At 41.1% G+C, this 18997-nt stretch overlaps 1 protein-coding gene across 2 annotated transcripts in view; it reads left to right on the plus strand.

The window, feature by feature from the left end:
* The window catches only part of LOC124717189 (ADP-dependent glucokinase), an 87910-nt gene that overhangs the window by 33750 nt on the left and 35163 nt on the right, over positions 1-18997 (plus strand). For both annotated transcript variants that reach the window (XM_047243966.1, XM_047243967.1), the window contains exons 3-4: positions 1618-1714; positions 5370-5506. In XM_047243966.1, coding sequence (XP_047099922.1) covers positions 1618-1714; positions 5370-5506 — 234 coding nt within the window. The remainder of the gene's footprint in view (positions 1-1617; positions 1715-5369; positions 5507-18997) is intronic.

Below are 18997 nucleotides of genomic sequence, written 5' to 3' on the forward strand. Positions count from 1 at the left end.
AAAGAGGGAAGGAGAGGGAAAGACGAAAGGATGTGGGTTTTAAGGGAGAGGGTAAGGAGTCATTCCAATCCCGGGAGCAGAAAGACTTACCTTAGGGGCAAAAACGGACAGGTACACACACACACACACACACACACACACACACACACACACCAGTGTGCGGATGGATATGTGTGTGTGTGCGCGCGCGCGAGTGTATACCGGTCCTTTTTTCTGCCTAAGGTAAGCCTTTCCGCTCCCGGGATTGGAATGACTCCTTACCCTTTCCCTTAAAACCCACATCCTTTCGTCTTTCCCTCTCCTTACCTCTTTCCTGATGAAGCAACCTTAGGTTGCGAAAGCTTGAATTTTGTGCGTGTGTTTTTGTGTGTGTATCAACATACCAACACTTTCGTTTGGTAAGTTACATCATCTATATATATATCATTTCAAATTAAAGCTGAAGTGATACCAGATCAACTTCAGCTTCAAAACAGCATGTCATTTTGCATTTCTTCTATATTCCATGGCTACTTAAAATAGACAAAAAAGTTAAATATTTGACACTGGGATGTCAAAACCTTTAGTTGATTTTTATGTAGACTGACACACGATTACCTCACACCACCTGTCTTATTTCAAGGGTAACAATCCTTCTGGAAAATCTGGAAGTCTCAAGGAATTACATTTTGCATGGAAAAATTGGGGAAGTCTCAGGGCATTTCAAGAATTTCATAAAATCTAGTAATTCTGTATTTTTAACTTTTCCTTGAAGTTGAATTTATTGAGAGTTTTATAAATCACAAATTTTAAAGTACTTAATATCAAGGTGCGTTAATTATATGAATATTATTCCATAGAAATTACTTATGTTCAAAAACTGCAGTTACACTACTGCCTATGGCTAGTATAGCTCAGCTGATACGAAGGAAAAGTCATTATTATCGTGTGCTGCCCCCACATCCCCACCTTTAATTTAGCAGGAGCTTCTTGGCGCCACCTTCCATCCCACAGTAGCCATCCTGTATTTCTTTTCTTTATGCTGATACTTATCATCAACCAGATCCCATAATCACTCATGCTCATGATACTGTCAGATAAATTGTAGTGCTAACAAGTTTGTCGAAATGTAATAAAAATTCTGGATGGCAAGCTGAGAGAAATAAACACATTTATTGTAAATTTGATTCACTTTGTTGTTGTTGTTGTTGTTGTTCCCACCCAGTGTATATTGAGGTAGGAGTGACTGTGCCATGGTTGATACACTGGTTCCCATCGGGTGCAGTTGGCAGTTGGATGGTCGACCATGCAGACCACCACGTGCTGTTGATGTACCAGGACACACTCGTTAGTTGACCTAGTAGTGGTGACTCCAGCTCATGAAAACTGACAATGGCTGGTAGTGTGTGTGCCAACCGCCACACCTCTATCTCTCTCTCTCTCTCTCTCTCTCTCTCTCTCTCTCTCTCTCAGTATATTGAAACAAGTTTCCTCCACCATAAAGTGCAGCCCTATGTTATAAATCTCATCCTTAGTTATAAATGTCAGTGTTATGGACAGACTGAAACACAAAATAAGTGTTAATGTGTATAATGCTTCTTTCATAAACAGCATTTTGTGATTATCTAATTGTTGCAGTTTATGGAGGGGAAATATCGAGAGATGATGTCCATTTGATTCTGGAGTACAAAGCAGGAGAGGTTTGGGGAAAGTACTCTTCACCTAGAGCAAACAGGTAAATGTAATGTTAATATGATATTTACATTTCCAAGTGTCATAGCTGTCCAATCCCACAATATTTTGTGCGGATGTGAGTAATAGGAAGCATGGTACTGTAAAGTCTCCAACACTCCTGAGTGTTTCTCACAGTGTAACATAAACTGTGAATTTGTTTAATGTAATCATTTTCTGCAGGAAAGATTCAGTGGAGGTGTTTCTGCTTTGGTATAGTCATTTTCTTGCAGATTGTTTCCCAGTTGTATGCTTCTTGTACGTTCATATCTGCACACTATTTTTGAAGTTCCAAAGTAACATTAAATTAGAATTCACATTGCTGGCTGACAACTTAATTTCTGTAACTATACAGTGACTGCAGATCATGTCATTACTATATCCTTTAACCTTAAATAAAAATGGTAAAATTTTCGGCATAAAATAACCTCTCAACGATTTTAAGCTCCATCTAATTGCGGAAAACATTTGTCTGTCTCTTTGTGTGTGTGTGTGTGTGTGTGTGTGTGTGTGTGTGTGTGTGTGTGTTTTTTCCAGACACAGTGTTTTCTTAGATCCTGTCTGATGGTAGATGATATACAAGCAATAGCTAAATAGAGACAACTAACGAAAAAATCTGGTTAGAAATATAAAATGCATTAAACTCAACGTAAGTCAGAATTCTGGAGGGTGGGAGGGGGTGGGGTCTCCATTTAGGAAATATGTTGGGAACATGGACTAGCACAGAGGACAAAGAGGATTATGTGACCACAGAAAATGTTAAGGGTAGAGTACATTTCGGAGAACTTGTGTCGGATAAGGCAGTATGCACTGATGATAGCACAGGTAGCTAGCTGTTTTGAGCCTGAGCCATGTCCATGTTAACAAGTGAAGTGCTGTATATAGAGGTGATGTGGCAGCTACACAACACGTCACTTTGTGGCCCACACCATGTCCATCTGTATCCACGAGTGGCACTCATAAGTCACACGTGATGGAGACAGTCAAGTCGCACACTGTTATTTTAATTCATTTAAAGTGTGGAAATTCAAGATAATTTAGCGTTTAATGTAAAGTCTTGTCAGTGCCATGCCATACCACTCCTGTGTGCTGCACCAAAGGGAGGGAAGAGGCAGATTACCGGCAGCAGGTTGTCAATCAGCTATTGCCAGTCAGTACCCCAGCTCTCCATTGCACAGCTGGCCCTGCACGAGATAATCAAGCTTGTTCACCCCTACAATTTGGCTTTGACTATTAACATCATCAAAATGCATTTGTTACAAATAGAATGAAGAAGGGATATTCAAATATGTCATCCTTTAGTATTCAGATCAGCTTAAACCCTAGAATGTAACAATATTATGAAAAGGATAGTGGCTACTCGTCGTATAGCAGAGGTGCTGAGTCGCAGATACATACAACAAAAAGCTTCAGCAGCCAGAGACTGTGATCTCGTGTGTGTGTGTGTGTGTGTGTGTGTGTGTGTGTGTGTGTGTGTGTGTGTGTTTTCTATCTCTGATGAAGGCCTTGTTGAGTGATAGCTCATAGTCTTATTGTTGTGCCTATGTGCAACTCAGCATCTCTGCTGTATGGTGGGCAGCAATTATCCTTTTCTTAATATTTTTGCATTCCATTCTGGATTTTCTTTATTAAACCCTTGAATTGTAAATGTGACTGTTTATTATTGAAATGACAGCTGAACACATCAAATTGCTTCTGTGTTCCTTATTCCCTTAAGCAAAATTTTTGAAGATGTTATTATTTCTTAAGAGATGGTGGGATGAAGGGAAAACAGACTTCAAAAACATTGTGAAGCAAGTCATTGACATGCTTGGGGATGGGAGGAGGGACTGTTGTTATAAATTTTGACTTCACTAATTTGTCAGGTTGTCTTAAAGCAGTCTATCTCTGGAAGTGTGGTTGGGTGTAGCAGACCCCTGCAGTGTTTTAAGTGCAACGATACAATTATGCAATGCTTGCCTGTGATGGACAGGTAACAACTGGTGGCAGTAGGGGCAAGGCAATTGATGAAGTGCGAGTCACTTTCTCTCCTCCCAACTTCGGTGTCAGTTTTTCCAATTGCCAAGCAGCTTGCAGCTGAAATGATGAGATATTTCAGTAGGAAAATGAGTAATAGGAGAGTAAAGTCATTGAGAGTGTCTTCCATCAGTGCAAAGTAGCTGTACAAAGCTGCCCCAATTTCACTATCGAGCCTCTTGAAAAATTTTGTGCTGACTCCAATTTAACTCTTTCAGTTACACCCTAAGGAATTTTACACATAGCTTTTCATTTGGTGAGTGCATAATGTAAGTCCTTGTGACATTACTTTTCGAACTGTGCGCTGTGAACCAGTTGTGGACCTGTTTGATATCAACTGAACTATGATTGGTAGAACCGAGTTTGTACCCTAGATTAGTATGCTCGCATCATCAACAACTGTTTTAGTTATTGAACCATCCTTTAAATTGTAAGGATATTTGCAGTATGTATGTTAACAAGAGAAATGGGTTCAGTGCCCATCTCTGTGGGACCCCATATGTTATTTAGCAAGCAAAGGTTGTGGCAAATATTGCTGTATTCTGCCACCACTTGGCTCGATTATACTTTGTGACCCCACTATTTGAGTATGGAAATGGGTAGATTGGACTTCTATAATTGCTGCATCTCCGTGTGGTGTAGGTATGTTGCATCAAGACAATTTTTGTACTCCATAAGAGTGATATATTTGGTTTCCCACCTCAGATTGAGGAAGGATTGAATGTGCCCCAGTTCTGTCCTGGAGTTCCACTATTGTGAAATTCTGGGAAGGCATGAGTCAATACTCATCATGTAGGAAAAAAGACTATATGCATGTATCACATTATTCAGTGAGATGTGATCTACCTGGATATAGTTGTTTATATTCTGTTGATTGCAAGTGGTAAAAAGAGTTTACTGGAAAGAAGGTATGCTGACAAAAAGACAGAGAGAGAGAATGAATGAGGTAGAATATAAACGAGCAAGTGGAGGAGTGAAGGAAAATATGAGCATACATATTACTTAGTGGTGAAATACTTTGTTATTTCCAGTTAGCCTATTTCTGCTTTGTTGTCCTTTGAGTATAGCCCAGCCAAGAGTAGTACATGCCATCACAGATTAGGAATATAAATGTATAAAACTATGAATGTATTTTGTGATTAATGAAAATGAGAAAGAAAATAATTTATTAACTAAAAGTATGTTATGAGCATTGAGTTCTAATTGTTAGACATAATGGAGTGTACTAGCTTTGTGGCTTTCTCTAGCCACACTCAGTTTGAAAATGTGATTTCATTGCTCCAGGTGCACACACTGCTTGATTGAGAGATGATCTTTTTCTGTTATAGAGGTTTTTTATAGTCAGTTCATGATTTTTTTTCCATTTAATTTATAAAAAATAGTGTAATATTTTGAGTGGATCACCGAGAAAGTCGGTGTTCTTGATGAATACGAACTAGTTTGATATTTAATTTGGCAACACAGATTCTCTTAAGGATAATGTAGTGTTAGCAGTGTAGGTAAACAGTATTATGTGGAGTGCTTGTATCAGAAATTATGTGAATATATTTTGTTATTAAGTTCTTATTCATCCAAAAATTCCAATTTCTTTGATTTGTTATTAACATGCAGTAATAAGTGAAATTTGTTGTCTCTATTTGTAGGTTTATTGTCCACAATGATGTGACAAATCCAACATTGAGCTCAATGGAAGGCTTTGATGAAGTCCTGGACAGCTTTGAGCCAGATCTGCTTGTAATTAGTGGTTTACAAATGATGGACAATTATCCTTTTGAATTTGGTGAGTACTTGAAAGTTTCTTAACATTTTGAGACATACAATGCAAATTGTTTCTAGAGTTTATTATTTTTCAGTTGCAACACAATATCCCTATACCCGGAGGTGTTGAGACAGCATCAGAGGATATAAAAACACTTTTTTAGTGTTAAACTGGGACTTAGATGTAAGATGTTAATATTTTACCACTTGGAGCTCTGCATTATCTGAAAAATTACTGCTCTACTTACACTATGCATATTTCTCGTTCATGACAGAACCTGTAGTATTGTCCAATAGGACTGTGACAGTGATACACCTTTGACAGGGTATGGCCATCTTACTTCCCCATCTTTCCGTTCGATTAGCGACAGGAGCTTTCAGGACGAGTCCGGTGACCAGTGTACTGGTGGAGGCTGGGGTCCCTCCATTGCAGATGAGACGTGCACAACTGCTCTCCAGTTATGTTGCACATATACATAGTTCTCCTGAGCATCTGAATTACCGTCTCCTTTTCCCACCCACAGCAGTCTATCTCCCGCATCGGCGGCCCAGGTCAGGGCTAACGATTGCGGTTTGCGTGCAGTCCCTTCTCACCGATCTGGAGTCCTTCCCTTTACCACCTCTACTTGCGGTCCGATCACGTATACCTTCATGGTGTCTGCCTTGGCCGTAGCTTTGTCTGGACCTTTCACTTGGCCCTAAGGACTCAGTTCACCCTGTGACTCTCCGGTGTCACTTCCTCTCGATTCTTGACATGTCCCAGGGCTCTGAAGTGGTTTACACCAATGGCTTGATGGCTGACGGTCACATAGGCTTTGCGTATGTTCATGGAGGACATATTGAACAGCACTCCTTGCCAGATGGCTGCAGTGTTTTCACTGCAGAGCTGGTGGCCATATCTCGTGCTGTTGAGCATATCCACCTGTGCCTTGGCGCATCATTTCTACTGCGTACTGACTCATTGAACAGCCTACAAGCTGTCGACCAGTGTCGCCCTCGCCATCCTCTGATAGTGTCCATCCAGGAGTCCATCTATGCCCTGGAACAGTCCCGTCGTTCAGTGGTGTTGTGTGGAGCCCTGGACACGTCGGAATCCCAGGCAACAAACTTGCCGACAGGCTGGCCAAACAGGTGATTCGGAAACCATTCTGGAGATGGGCGTCTCCGAAGCTGATCTGCGTTCTGTCTTAAGCCGCAGGGTTTTCAGGCTTTGGGAGATGGAATGGCATAACAGTATGCACAACAAGCTGCGTATCATTAAGGAGATGACGAATGTGTGGAAGTCTTCCATGTGGTCCTCTCGCAGGGAATCGGTTGTCCTCTGCCGGCTCCGAATTGGGCACACATGGCAAATGCATGGTCACCTACTCTGTCGCGAGGACCCACCTTTGTGTCGCTGTGACTCCCAAATGACAGTTGTCCACCTCTTACAGGACTGCCTACTTTTAGCCACTCTTTGGTGGACTTTCCCAGCTCGCTGCCTTCGGTGTTGGGCGACGATGCCTCAGCAGCAGCTTTAGTTTTAAGTTTTATCCCTGAGAGTGGGTTTTATACTTCTACGTAGGTTTTAGCGCATGTCCTTTGTCCCTCTGTGTCCTACACCCTAATGCTTTTAGGGTGCAAGTTTTAATGTGTTGCAGAGTGGCTGGCTTCTCCTTTTTATTCTCGTGGTTGGCCAGCCACTGTAATCTGCTTTCTTGTTTTACTCTCTTCTGTTTCTAGCATCTCTGTTGTTTTCTTGTGCTCTTGTGTTCCTTTTAGGGTTTGTTGCCTTTCCTTAATTTTTGTGGTTTTTTTCCTTTCTTTCCGCTTTGTGTTATATGTCTCATCTGTTTTATTCTCACATTTGTGGCATTGTTTTGTTAGGAACAAGGGACCAATGACCTCCTGGTTTGGTCCCTTCCCCCTTCTTTTAAACCAACCAACCAACCGACCGACCTTCCCCATCTTTCCCTAATCCAATGGGACTGATGACCTTACTGTTTGGTCCTTTCCCCCAATCAGCCAACTAGCCTTGAGTCCTGGGTTTCCAATCACCATACTGAGCATTGCAGTAATCGTGTGGATTGTCTACACTGCAGTTGCTGTCACAGTCACAGTAGCTTGATCTTTGCTATTGTATTGCCTGGTCAAAACTTTCTGCAGTGTACACTACTTGCCGTTAAAATTGTGACACCACGAAGACGGCATCCAAAGAAAGTCAAATTGGCGTCAAGTGTTCTAGGTAGATGCTCCGTGCCCAGATTTGCAAATTGCTAAGATTTCAGCACAGCTGCACAAAGCAGGTAGGAGTAATGCCTTCTAAATTCGTTATCTAAGAAAAGATTACACACTGTGTCGGTCATTTGGAAACACCACACGATTGTAAGCTGTTTGCGATAAGATCATGCTACACCCAGTCCTTGTGAAAGAAAAACTTAACAGTTTCTTAAGGCTGCACACCCGAAACTTAATGGAACAGTCTTTGCGCCGCCAAAACCTGAAGAGTCACATTAACAATTAATAGTTCACTAAAGCAGATTACCTAGCAATTTGGCCATACACATACAGAACATAGCTAAATGTGACACTACCTGTGATTGCGCCAGTGGAAGGAGTGTTACCATTTGCGTCAATGATTTTGTGACACTGCAGTGGCCTGGCACAAGTGTTTCGTTTGATTACATGGCTGACCTGTCAGATGGCTTTAAGTACTGTATTTACCTGAGTTTAAGATGAAGTTTCCTCCAAAATTTATCATTCAAAAAATACAACGTTGTCTTACATTGACACATTAAACTACTATTGCTGAGGTAAGTCTTTTTAAGTTGTGTAATAGACTACTTTAGGGCTCATCTTATATTTATGTGAGATCACATGAACATTTATTTTGAAGAGCTTGTCAAGGTTTGGTTGTTTCACAAAATTGTTGATGCCAACATTGGTGCTCCTGTCTCTGGTGCAATCACAAGCAATGTCTAATTTGTCTATGATTTTTTTGAATGGGCTATTATGTAATATATTTAATCCTTTCTTTCACAAGGATTTGGTTTCTTTTTATTTAACTACGTGTGAGACGAGCAAGTTCTGCTGCCAAATGTTGTTCATCTGCTGCCTAACATAGTTTAGCACATGCTGCCCCTGCCACGCAGGCCAAAGATTGTGATATATTTAAAATGTGCAACACCTGACAGGCGGTAGAACAGAAGACAGAACGAGTAAGTTTTATTGAGAATACATTGGCGATGCCATAGGATGGTCGTTGACCAGAAAATTGACGTAGATTCAAGAGGTATCATGTGAGGTCACATGGTGGAGTGCGTGGTGCAACTCAAGCGTTGGTGGTAATCTTATATGGTGACATACAATGGCCAGAAGGGCGGTGGCCAGACGCCAGTGTGGAAGGGGTCGACGCTGCCTAAAAAGGCAGTAGCAGCGGTGCCTGGAGAGAGTTCAGTTCAGAAAGTGGTCCAGGAAATGTCTCCATGCAGGTCAGGCCCGAGGCAGGTCTTGTGTCGTTTCGCTGTGGCTCTGTTTGCATCTCTGAATTAGCCGTGTACCTCTGTTGCTGGGTGTAGGAGAATCAGGAATAGTGTACATTCAAGAGTCACTTGTTCAGTTTTGCTCCAATGAGCAATGAAAGATTGTAGTTATCCAAGTCTTGCCTTTTTGTTTATATATTTCCGACTTAGTTCCATAACTCCTTCAAATATCCTGTTTGCCTTCTCCATGTAGCTAACTGGACGAACCGTCCTCCCCTTCCTTATGTCATTAGGCATCTAGACTGCTCTTGGGGCATGACATTACAAATCTGGTGTCAGATGTGGGGTGTCCTTTGTGGATTAGTGTGCAACTGGCATGCGACAAGTTATAGGAATAGATCACTTTCTTGGAAATATTGATCCCGCTCAGCCTAATGTCATGCAAAATGGTGGAACAGCTTTGAGAATCCATTTTTGCATTACTTAGATAACCCGTATGCAAGCCAGTGACAGAGCCAGGGGAGTAAACGAGCTCTCCAGAATAAGAGGAAGCCGAGGTACAGACGGTGCCTGAAAAAGAAAGAGGAGGAGGCCAGGACCAAGTGGTGCAGCCTCAGTAGCAGCACACGAATGGTGCCCGGGGTCGAAGCGGACATCCCAGCTGGTGGCCAGGGGTGGCTGTCAGTGGCATGAGGTCACAGATGGTGCGCAGGGGCACCATCAGTTGCAGAAGGCGGCACCAGGTCGTGGACAACAGCGTGAGAGCAACCAGCACAGCAGCAGCCACGGCGAGCAGCTCAGGGTGCAGGCGACACAGAGGTAGTGCAGTGACAACAGTTAAGATGGACAACGGAGTGGGCAACACACAGCATGGGGCAGGCCACAGCGGTGGCAGTGCAGAGAGACACCCAAGGTTGCAGACAGCGGCGCAAAACAGTGGAAGGCACACATCAACAGCAACTGCAGCGGTGACGACAGCTGGCAGCACAAGATCAACACTTTGTAGAGGAAAGGTGGCAGTAAAAAATTCTGTGGTGAATGAAACAAAAATTAGTAGGCATGTCACATGACAGCGATAATGTTTCAAGCGCAGGCTCTGACGAACATGAGCAACCCACTAGGCAATTTGTTAATTTGTTGGATGTGCTAAAATTAACACCTCAATCTTTCGACATCGCTAAGAAGACTCTAAATGAGTTCCTCAATAACTGTGATTTAGCATTGTTCTTATTGACTCAGAGCTGCATCGTACTCTTTTGAAGTTTGTGGAAACTAAGCTAGTGGGTTCAGCATGCAGTAAATTGTTAGTTACAGACATAAGCGCCACTTGGTGAGATGTGCGAGCCGTATTAGTAGAAAACTATGGCAACAAAAGGACACTTGATTACTATGCTTGCCAATTGATTTGAAGTCGGCAAGAACTTGAGGAAAGTATAGCACTGTGGGGCTCAAGGCTGGATACAATGCAACACCATTTCAGGGAAGCTATTAAAGGTACCATGAAAGAATCAAAATTAGAAGGTAGCCTTGCTTTTGTCTGGAAATTAAACCAGACTGTGTTTATCCAGGGCATTTATGACAATAGGATAAAGACCATAGTGTGAGCATGCAGTGAACAGTTAATGATAGCAGAGGCTATAGAGATCACTCTGGCAGAGGAGAGTGCTATAGCCTCTTCCCAAGAAAAGATGGGTGCCCGAGACAGTGGTGCCATGCCACAAAGTGAAAAGAAGGCCTCGAAGTCCTTCAAGCACGGAAGACAGGCCATGTGATGCAAGATTGTTGTAGTGATAAAGTAATACGAAAAGCAGGACTGGTTGCACCAGGGAATTGCAAGGAAACTGACCAAGTGAGAGTAGTGAAACGTTAGTGAAATGTTCACAATGCAATTTGCAAAGTTGCAGGGGCCCACATGTGCAGAATGAATCTGTAATCTGCTTAAAATGTCAAAGAAAAGGTCATAATGTGAGAGACAGCCCAGAGAGCGCTTGCCATGCACAGAATGTATATAGGAAAGGTAAGAGCCAGGAAAACTAAGTAAGGGCGTAAGAAAGCAGTCACCTTACATCCTGCCTAGGAAGATATTAATAGTTGACTGCAAAAGCAAAAATAAGTTTGTAAAAGTGGACTGTGACACAGGTATTAATGATCACCTGAGGTATCTCATTGATAGCGGGACACAGATAAGCCTAGTTTGGAAAAGTAGTCTGAAAAATGGCGGAAAATGTAGTGCAGCTGAATATATTAGGATTCGGGGAATCGCTAATATGGTTGCAAGGGCAGAAGGCACCGTAAACCTCGGATTACAAATGGGAAGTGGAATGCAATTGAGGCATTGTTCCATGTAATCGGGGAAGATCTTCCTTTTGATGAGTTGGTGGGCCGAGACTCTTTCAAGGGGAATGGATCGGAAATTAAGGCAGAGCAAGAGTGTGAGCTCTGCACAGTTCAGTTAGGTATTAAAAGACTGGTACTTGGAAGTGCAGGAAAGACAAGGATCTTTCGGAAAAAGCTTAGACACTGAGCAAAGGATGCATCACGAGGTGAAGATGGAGTCACTGGGTGAGCTCCGCACAGTAACTTCAAAAGAGAGAGAAGGCTCTTTCGACAAAGGCTTAAGTGTGAAGTGAGAAACACGTGAAAAGGTGAGAGTGAGTTTTTACAGAAAGTCATTAGCAATTGAAACACAAAAGTGACAGGCAGCAGGGATTTCCAGAGAGAAGCAAAAAGGGTGGAAACCAAATGTTAACAGAATTTCAACGATAACAGTTGGACCCTGAGAGGAATGGGTGTGTTGGATAAAAATAGAGGTGAATGGAATGAGGATGGCTATCATTCCAAAACAGGAGATCACAAAGGTCGTGTATCTACCAGAGGCTTTGATAAAAGTAGAATCGGGAAAAATCTAGTAAAGAAGATCAAGGTAATAAAGTGGTATCCGCAGCCCAGAAAAACAAAGCAATTAAAGACATTTCTAGGCCTTGTGGGATACTACCAATATTTTGTAAGCAACTTCAGCAAAATCGCGAAGATGCTATACAAATTACTGAAGAAAGAAGTTCCTTACATGTGGGATGTTGAGCAAGAGAATGCTTTTCAGTATTGGAAGGAGAAGCTGATAACTCCACGTATACTGCAGTGTCCGGACTTTGAAAAGGACTTCATAATTATGACTTGACACTAGCCAGTCAAGCATCAGAGCTCTGTTGAATCAGGGAAAAATTGGAAGTGCCTTACCTCGAGGATGCTAAACAAGGCGGAAAGAGGGTACAGTACGATCGAAAGGGAAATGTTGACCATTTTTTGGACCGTGAAATATTGGAGACTGTCTGTAATATTTGATTTTTACTGACCATAAAACTTTAACATTGCCAGGTCGTATATCAGATCCTTCATCCAGATTGATGAAGTTTAGTTTGAAGCTGGAGGAGTATGATTATCAAACCTTGTACAAGAGTGGCAAACGGAACCGAACCAGCGACACAGTTTCACGAATAAGAGAAGTCAGGGTGGCAGGTGTGCGACTGGAAGGCAACAGTAGCCTAGGGCAGGACGCAGCCGACATGGAAGCTGTAGTGCAGGTGAGGGACCCACAGGTTGGGAAAGACAGCAGGGCTGTTTGACACAAGTGAACGGGCAGGAGACACAGCCGACAAGGACCAGGACACGAAACAGCTGAGCCGAGGATTGTGAAAGATTATACTCGGAAGTGTGAAAACTTTATTGGTCATATAGAAAAGTATATCGGGAAACAAGAGACAGCTGAGCCGATAATGCCAGAAGAAATAAGTGAAGGCAAAAAAGCCATAATACTAAAACGGTTTCTCCCATTGGAGGACAGCAGGACAGAGGAATGACCTATGAGCGAATAAAGAAGTATCGTGTGTGGAACTGTATGAGAAAACATATAGAGGAATACAGACAAAAGCGTAAAATTTTTCAAAAGAACAAGCTCACTTGGAAAAACATAAAGATGCCTTTAAAAATCACAAAAACACCTGAAAACATTTTCGAAAGGTGTGATATTGATATAGTAGGTCCATTAAATCAGATGGACAGTGGGAACAAGTATATTCTTATGTTTCAAGATGCACTGATGAAGTTTATGATAGCTGAAGTGATTGACAGGCAAGATGCTGATACAGTATCGCGCATACTAGTTGAGAAGATTATACTGAGGTACGGGATACTGTCAGTATTGTTGAGTGATATGGGAAGTAATTTCATGAGTGAAATCATGAAAAGACTGTGTAAACTACTGTGTATTGAAAAGATTCAGACTACCAGCTACCACCGCCAAACAAACGGAGCATTAGAAAGGTTGCACCGAACATTAACAGAGACGTTGTGGCATTATGTGAATGAAGTGCAGACAGATTGGGACAGTTGGGTTCCAGTTGCAGTTTTTGTATGTAATAAGACACCGCACAGTACGGCAGAGTGTATGCCACATGAGTTGTTATTTGGAAGAAAATGTAATATTGCAGGGATACTGCAGAAAGATCCACCTGGAATGAGGTATAATTTTGATGGTTATGAGACGGAGCTAAAGGAGTGCATACAAGAAATGCACTGGTGTGTGTGAGAGCACAGTGTGCAATGTAAAATAAAGAACAAGGAATACTATGACAGAATGCAGAATCTTAAGGAATTTCGTTGTGGGATAAGGTTCTTTCGTTTCATGAGAGTGCACAAAGAGGCAGATCGCATGAGTTAGATACGCATTGGCGAGGTCTGTGCACAGTAGTACTAACAAAGCGGTCTAATGTGGTAATCCGCCTGAAGTGAAAAGAAGTATTTTATGGTTCATGCCAATAGATTGAAGGAGTTTTTCTAATTCTAGATGTTGGCGTCGTACTGTGTTGCTGACGTTACTTTCCTGCTCACAGGGATTGAACACACCAGACAAGAATGTCATATGCAAGTAACCAAGTTCCAGATGTCTCCCAGACTGTATTACGGTAACCTGGGGCAAATGAAAATTTACAGTGTAACTTGGAAAATTGTGAATTATTTCTACTTGATGGAAATGAAAGAAAAATTTGCACACATCAAGGCTCTCGCGAGGCAGGCAATTATGTATTGTAAGAAAAGATTAGTGTTGCTGAACATGAGTGCAGCAGTGTGTAAAAGTTTAGAATTTGCATTAAATTGGCTCATAGGAAAAATTGAAAAAGTGCAGCGACTAATTGGACAATTAGCACGGCATGAAACTGGTCTAAAGAAAAAGGATCTTGTGGGCAAGTTCAGTAAAATTTTGTTCAGAACTGTAGATGAAGATGACGGTACGTACTTCAAGGCGAAGATAGACATCTTAGAAGGAGAAAAGAAACAGCTGCTCAGACTTCCGAAGGAACAAGTGACTATAGTTAAAGCTACTTTGACTAGATTTAACCAAACTGTAAACTCGGTAGCAAAAAATGCACGGAATGAAACAATCAAGCCGGCACATAGTAGAATTTGAGAGCAGTACTGACAAATGGTTGCAGAAAGCAGTCATTTTGATCACTGTTAATGAACAGTTAATACAACTCGTGGGCATATTCAATGAGCTAGAGTGGGAATACTGTATGTTAATACCAGCAATTGTTAAAGCTCAGAAAGGCATTCTGGAAGCACATCTGATCGATCCAGTACAGATCGTGAAATGTGTAGAACTGATTAAGACAACATCAAGGATATGCAGTTCCCTGTTGCACTTACGGGTGATAGCGGTTATCAGTTGATCAGAATTATTGATATGGATGTTTTCATAGCTTGAAACATCTTATGTTATGTGCTGAACATCTCACTAGTAAAGGGCAATGTGTACAACCTCTACCGATTACTACCATTACCATCAGAAGTAGATGGAACAAGGTGTTTATTTAAGTATATTGACTCTGAGAAAGAGCTAATGCTAATTGATAACGTGAAATGGCAGTAGGTGAAGTTAAACAGCGAACAGTTACATTATGAAACAGTAGGTCAGGGCCTCAGAATATGCAAACAGGTTTTCATTCTCTTGTATACATATGACTGTGAGAGATGTGAGGTGAAGATGCTGCAACCAGTGCGAGAAGTTCCGAAGGATTCCATGTGAAAGTTAATAGTATTAAAATGAAAGGCTATGGACACCGATAAGTAATAATGAATGGCTGTTTGTTGCCCCTGTGAATGAGTGCATTACTGTCATCTGTCACAAAGGAAGACGTACAGATACTGTGCTCCGAGGTATAGGGAAATGGAAATTTTTAGGTAAAAGTCATGGATATACAGCTCAAATGGGGATACAATCTAAACATAATAATACAAACAAATGAAATTGTAATCATGTTACGAAGTGTGCAACAATGTATAAAATGTAATTAATGATGAAGTTGATTGTAGAAGCGATTTTAAAAGAAAAGTGTATACTCATCCAACCAGAAAAGTACATTGTAAAATGAAAATATATACTTATACTACGAGAGAAGAAAAGTGTAATCATAATAAATGTATGTATAATACTTTAACGTTGATGTAATCTGTGAAATGAAATGTAAATGTGTTCTTTTCCAAGAGAATATTGATTTATATGTATCATTGCAGAAAACTGTGAGCATTTACGTATGTCAGAGTAGTAAAACAAATGTGTATGCTTCCCGTTATAAGGAATGAATAAAACAAGTAAGAACATTGTACAAAACTTTTGTAGTCACTGAGGACAGCGCTTACAAACTTTTCCCTAAGGGGGGGAGGTGTCGCCTATTTACAATATGCAATGCCTAACAGGCAGTAGAACAGAAGCCAGAACGAGTAAGTTTTGTTGATAATTCAAAGGGGACACCGTAGGATTGGCATTGACCGTAAAAAGTCTCAGGAGGTATCACGTGAGGTCACATGATGAAGCGCAACTCAAACATTGACAGTAACCTTATATGGTAACATATGAGGCCCAGAAGGACATTGGCCAGACACCAACGTAGAAGAGGTTGATGTTGCCTATAAAAGCGGTAACGACAGTGCCTGGAGAGAAAGTTCAGTTCAAAAAGGGGTCCAGGAGGAACCTTCGTGCAGGTCAGACCCAGGGCTGGACTTTTGTAGTTTTGTTCTGGCTGTTTTTGCATCTCTGAATTAGCCATGTACCTCTGTCCATGAGTGTAGGAAAAGCAGGAATAGTGTGCATTCATAGAGGTCATCCATTCAGTTTTGCTCTAACAAGCAATTAAAGATTGTAGTTATCAAAGTCTTGCCTATTTGTTTGTATATTTCTGACAGAGTTCCATAACTCCTTCAAAATACCCTGTTAGCCTTCTTCACGTAGCTAACTGAACGGACCATCCTCCCCTTTCTTGTGTCATTAAGCATCTAGATTGCTCGTTGGACGCGACAAGATGTTAGGTGGACGAACTCTGTGATGCTGCATTAAGGAGGTTAGAATCTATTCTAACTTCCTTGCACTACATAGACACCATTCTTTTATCAGTAAATTATTGTTAACTGTTTTTCTGGATTGATTGGAGAACGATGTCACTAAGTAAGAATACTCAGTAATTTGCCCAACTGAGAAAATGTAATGTCAATTTTACCAAAAATATATATTTTTGTAGTAGCAATGAAAAAAGAGATTGCAGCTAAATCCTTTCCTGAGTTAGTTGTTATTTCATTTGTAGTAGGAATTGAATTGCCTTTGAAATTGGACAAATGCTCAACAAGATGTATACATTCCTGCAGGAGATGGTAAAAGTCTAGGTGGTGCCTGTGTTTTGTGCAGCAATGTTGTCAGCACTCATTGTGAGATATGATGGGGGCAAAAGGGGGTGTGTCACCTGCTAAAGAAAATAGCAGGCTGATAGTGTTTGGAAGCAAGAGGTGAAGGACAATATTTTCACATTTCATGTCAGTATGGCTGTGAAACCCAATACATATTTGTTCTCAGATCCCACCATCAACCACAACCTTAAACATAACATCATCTTTGGAAGAAACAATGTAATATTTGTGACAGCTGAGATTTCAGTATTTTTATAGCTGCTCGTTTCACTTGCAGCATGCGGCTTTTCACGGATGATGCTGTAGTATACAGAGAAATTGCAGCATTAGAAAATTGCAGCAAAATGCAGGAAGATCTGCAGCAGATAGGCACTTGGTGCAGGGAGTGGCAACTGCCCCTTAACATAGACAAATTTAATGTATTGCGAATTCATAGAAAGAGGGATCCTTTATTGTATGATTATATGATAGCAGAACAAACACTGGTAACAGTTACTTCTGTAAAATATCTGGGAGTGTGCATACAGAATGATTTGAAGTGGAATGATCATATAAAATTAATTGTTGGTAAGGCGGGTGGCAGGTTGAGATTCATTGGGAGAGTCATTAGAAAATGTAGTCCATCAACAAAGGAGGTGGCTTACAAAACACTCGTTCGACCTATACTTGAGTATTGCTTATCAGTGTGGTATCCATACCAGGTCAGATTGACGGAGGAGATAGAGAAGATCCAAAGAAGAGCGGCGCGTTTCGTCACAGGGTTATTTGGTAACCGTGATAGCGTTATGGAGATGTTTAGCAAACTCAAGTGGCAGACTCTGCAAGAGAGGCGCTCTGCATCGCGGTGTAGCTTGCTGTCCAGGTTTCAAGAGGGTGCGTTTCTGGATGAGGTATCGAATATATTGCTTCCCCCTACTTATACCTCCCGAGGAGATCATGAATGTAAAATTAGAGAGATTCGAGCTCGCATGGAGGCCTTCAGGCAGTCGCTCTTCCCGCGAACCATACACGACTGGAACAGGAAAGGGAGGCAATGACAGTGACACGTAAGGTGCCCTCCACCACACACTATTGGGTGGCTTGCGGAGTATAAATGTAGACGTAGATGTAGAATTTCAGCCATGCTATGAGGTCTCAACCTAACCGTCACTTCGACCCTAACCATCACCTCGGAAATCTCGACATATTTAGAAGAAACAGCCAAATATTTGTAACAACCAGGATTATAAATTTCATTGCTGCTCATACCTAGGATTACATAGACCTTTCTTTATTGCCTTTCATTTGTTAGGTTAAACTGTTATCCCAGATAATGGTACATCTACTGATGTTTATGATGATTATATTATTATTATTATTATTATTATTGTTATTAAAATTGGTTCCATTACATGCTGGGTGACTGGTGCAGCAATTGGTTATGAATTTCTTGAAATAAGAGTCTTGGTTGCAAATTGTTTGATCTTTTTTATTGGCAATGAAGTGTTTCATCCTTGTAGGACATCTTCAGATTGACGGAGGAGTGTAAAATAACATTGTGAGCCATAGGTACATTAAAAGCAGGCAGGATGGTGGTATTATGGGTCAAAAGTTCCAGGCTGTGTAGCCATCTCTAAACTAACAATAATTGTGAACTTGTGAAATAAGTAGTGTGATAAGCCCACATCTGTCCTTCAATGCCAGCATATGGCATGAAGATAAAGATTATAAGAGAATACCGTCCACCATTGTCCTATCATCATACTCCATGTTGTTCATCTTCAAATGTAGCAGCGTTTCAATGTACCACGAAAATCCAACTGGCAAGACTGTTTGGGATGTTAGTCAATATGGCCAACTCTACGTTCTGAATTCTTTGCTACTGTGAGGAGAGATGGTTGCTAATAGGAACTTTTATGAATTGTGAATCACATGCAGTATTCTCATCACCATAAGAATAATATGAATTTAAACATTTTGCCATGTATTCTTTCATGTTTGCTGCTATCTCATTTAAATCCTGTCTGCCTAATAAACTATGAAACTAGAGTGAGACAACAGCAAACACGGAAGAATATACATATCATGTCATGTTTGTATTATTCTTATGCCTAATAGTGATACAGTCAGAAATGAAGCATGGCAGTTGACTAGATTTTTAAATCTAAGATGACTCTAATTTCTGTGCAGAATGTAATGTACTAAAGAGGCTTCTGCAAAGATTTTAAAACGGAGAAAAATTTTCGCAAAACTCTCGTTCAGAATATCTTCTATCATATGCAGTCTATTATTTGGTTCTTGTTGACAATTATCAAAGACAGCAGCAGTGTTAGTAACAA

This window comes from Schistocerca piceifrons, chromosome 9 (assembly GCF_021461385.2).
Source record: "Schistocerca piceifrons isolate TAMUIC-IGC-003096 chromosome 9, iqSchPice1.1, whole genome shotgun sequence".
NCBI lineage: Eukaryota > Metazoa > Arthropoda > Insecta > Orthoptera > Acrididae > Schistocerca > Schistocerca piceifrons.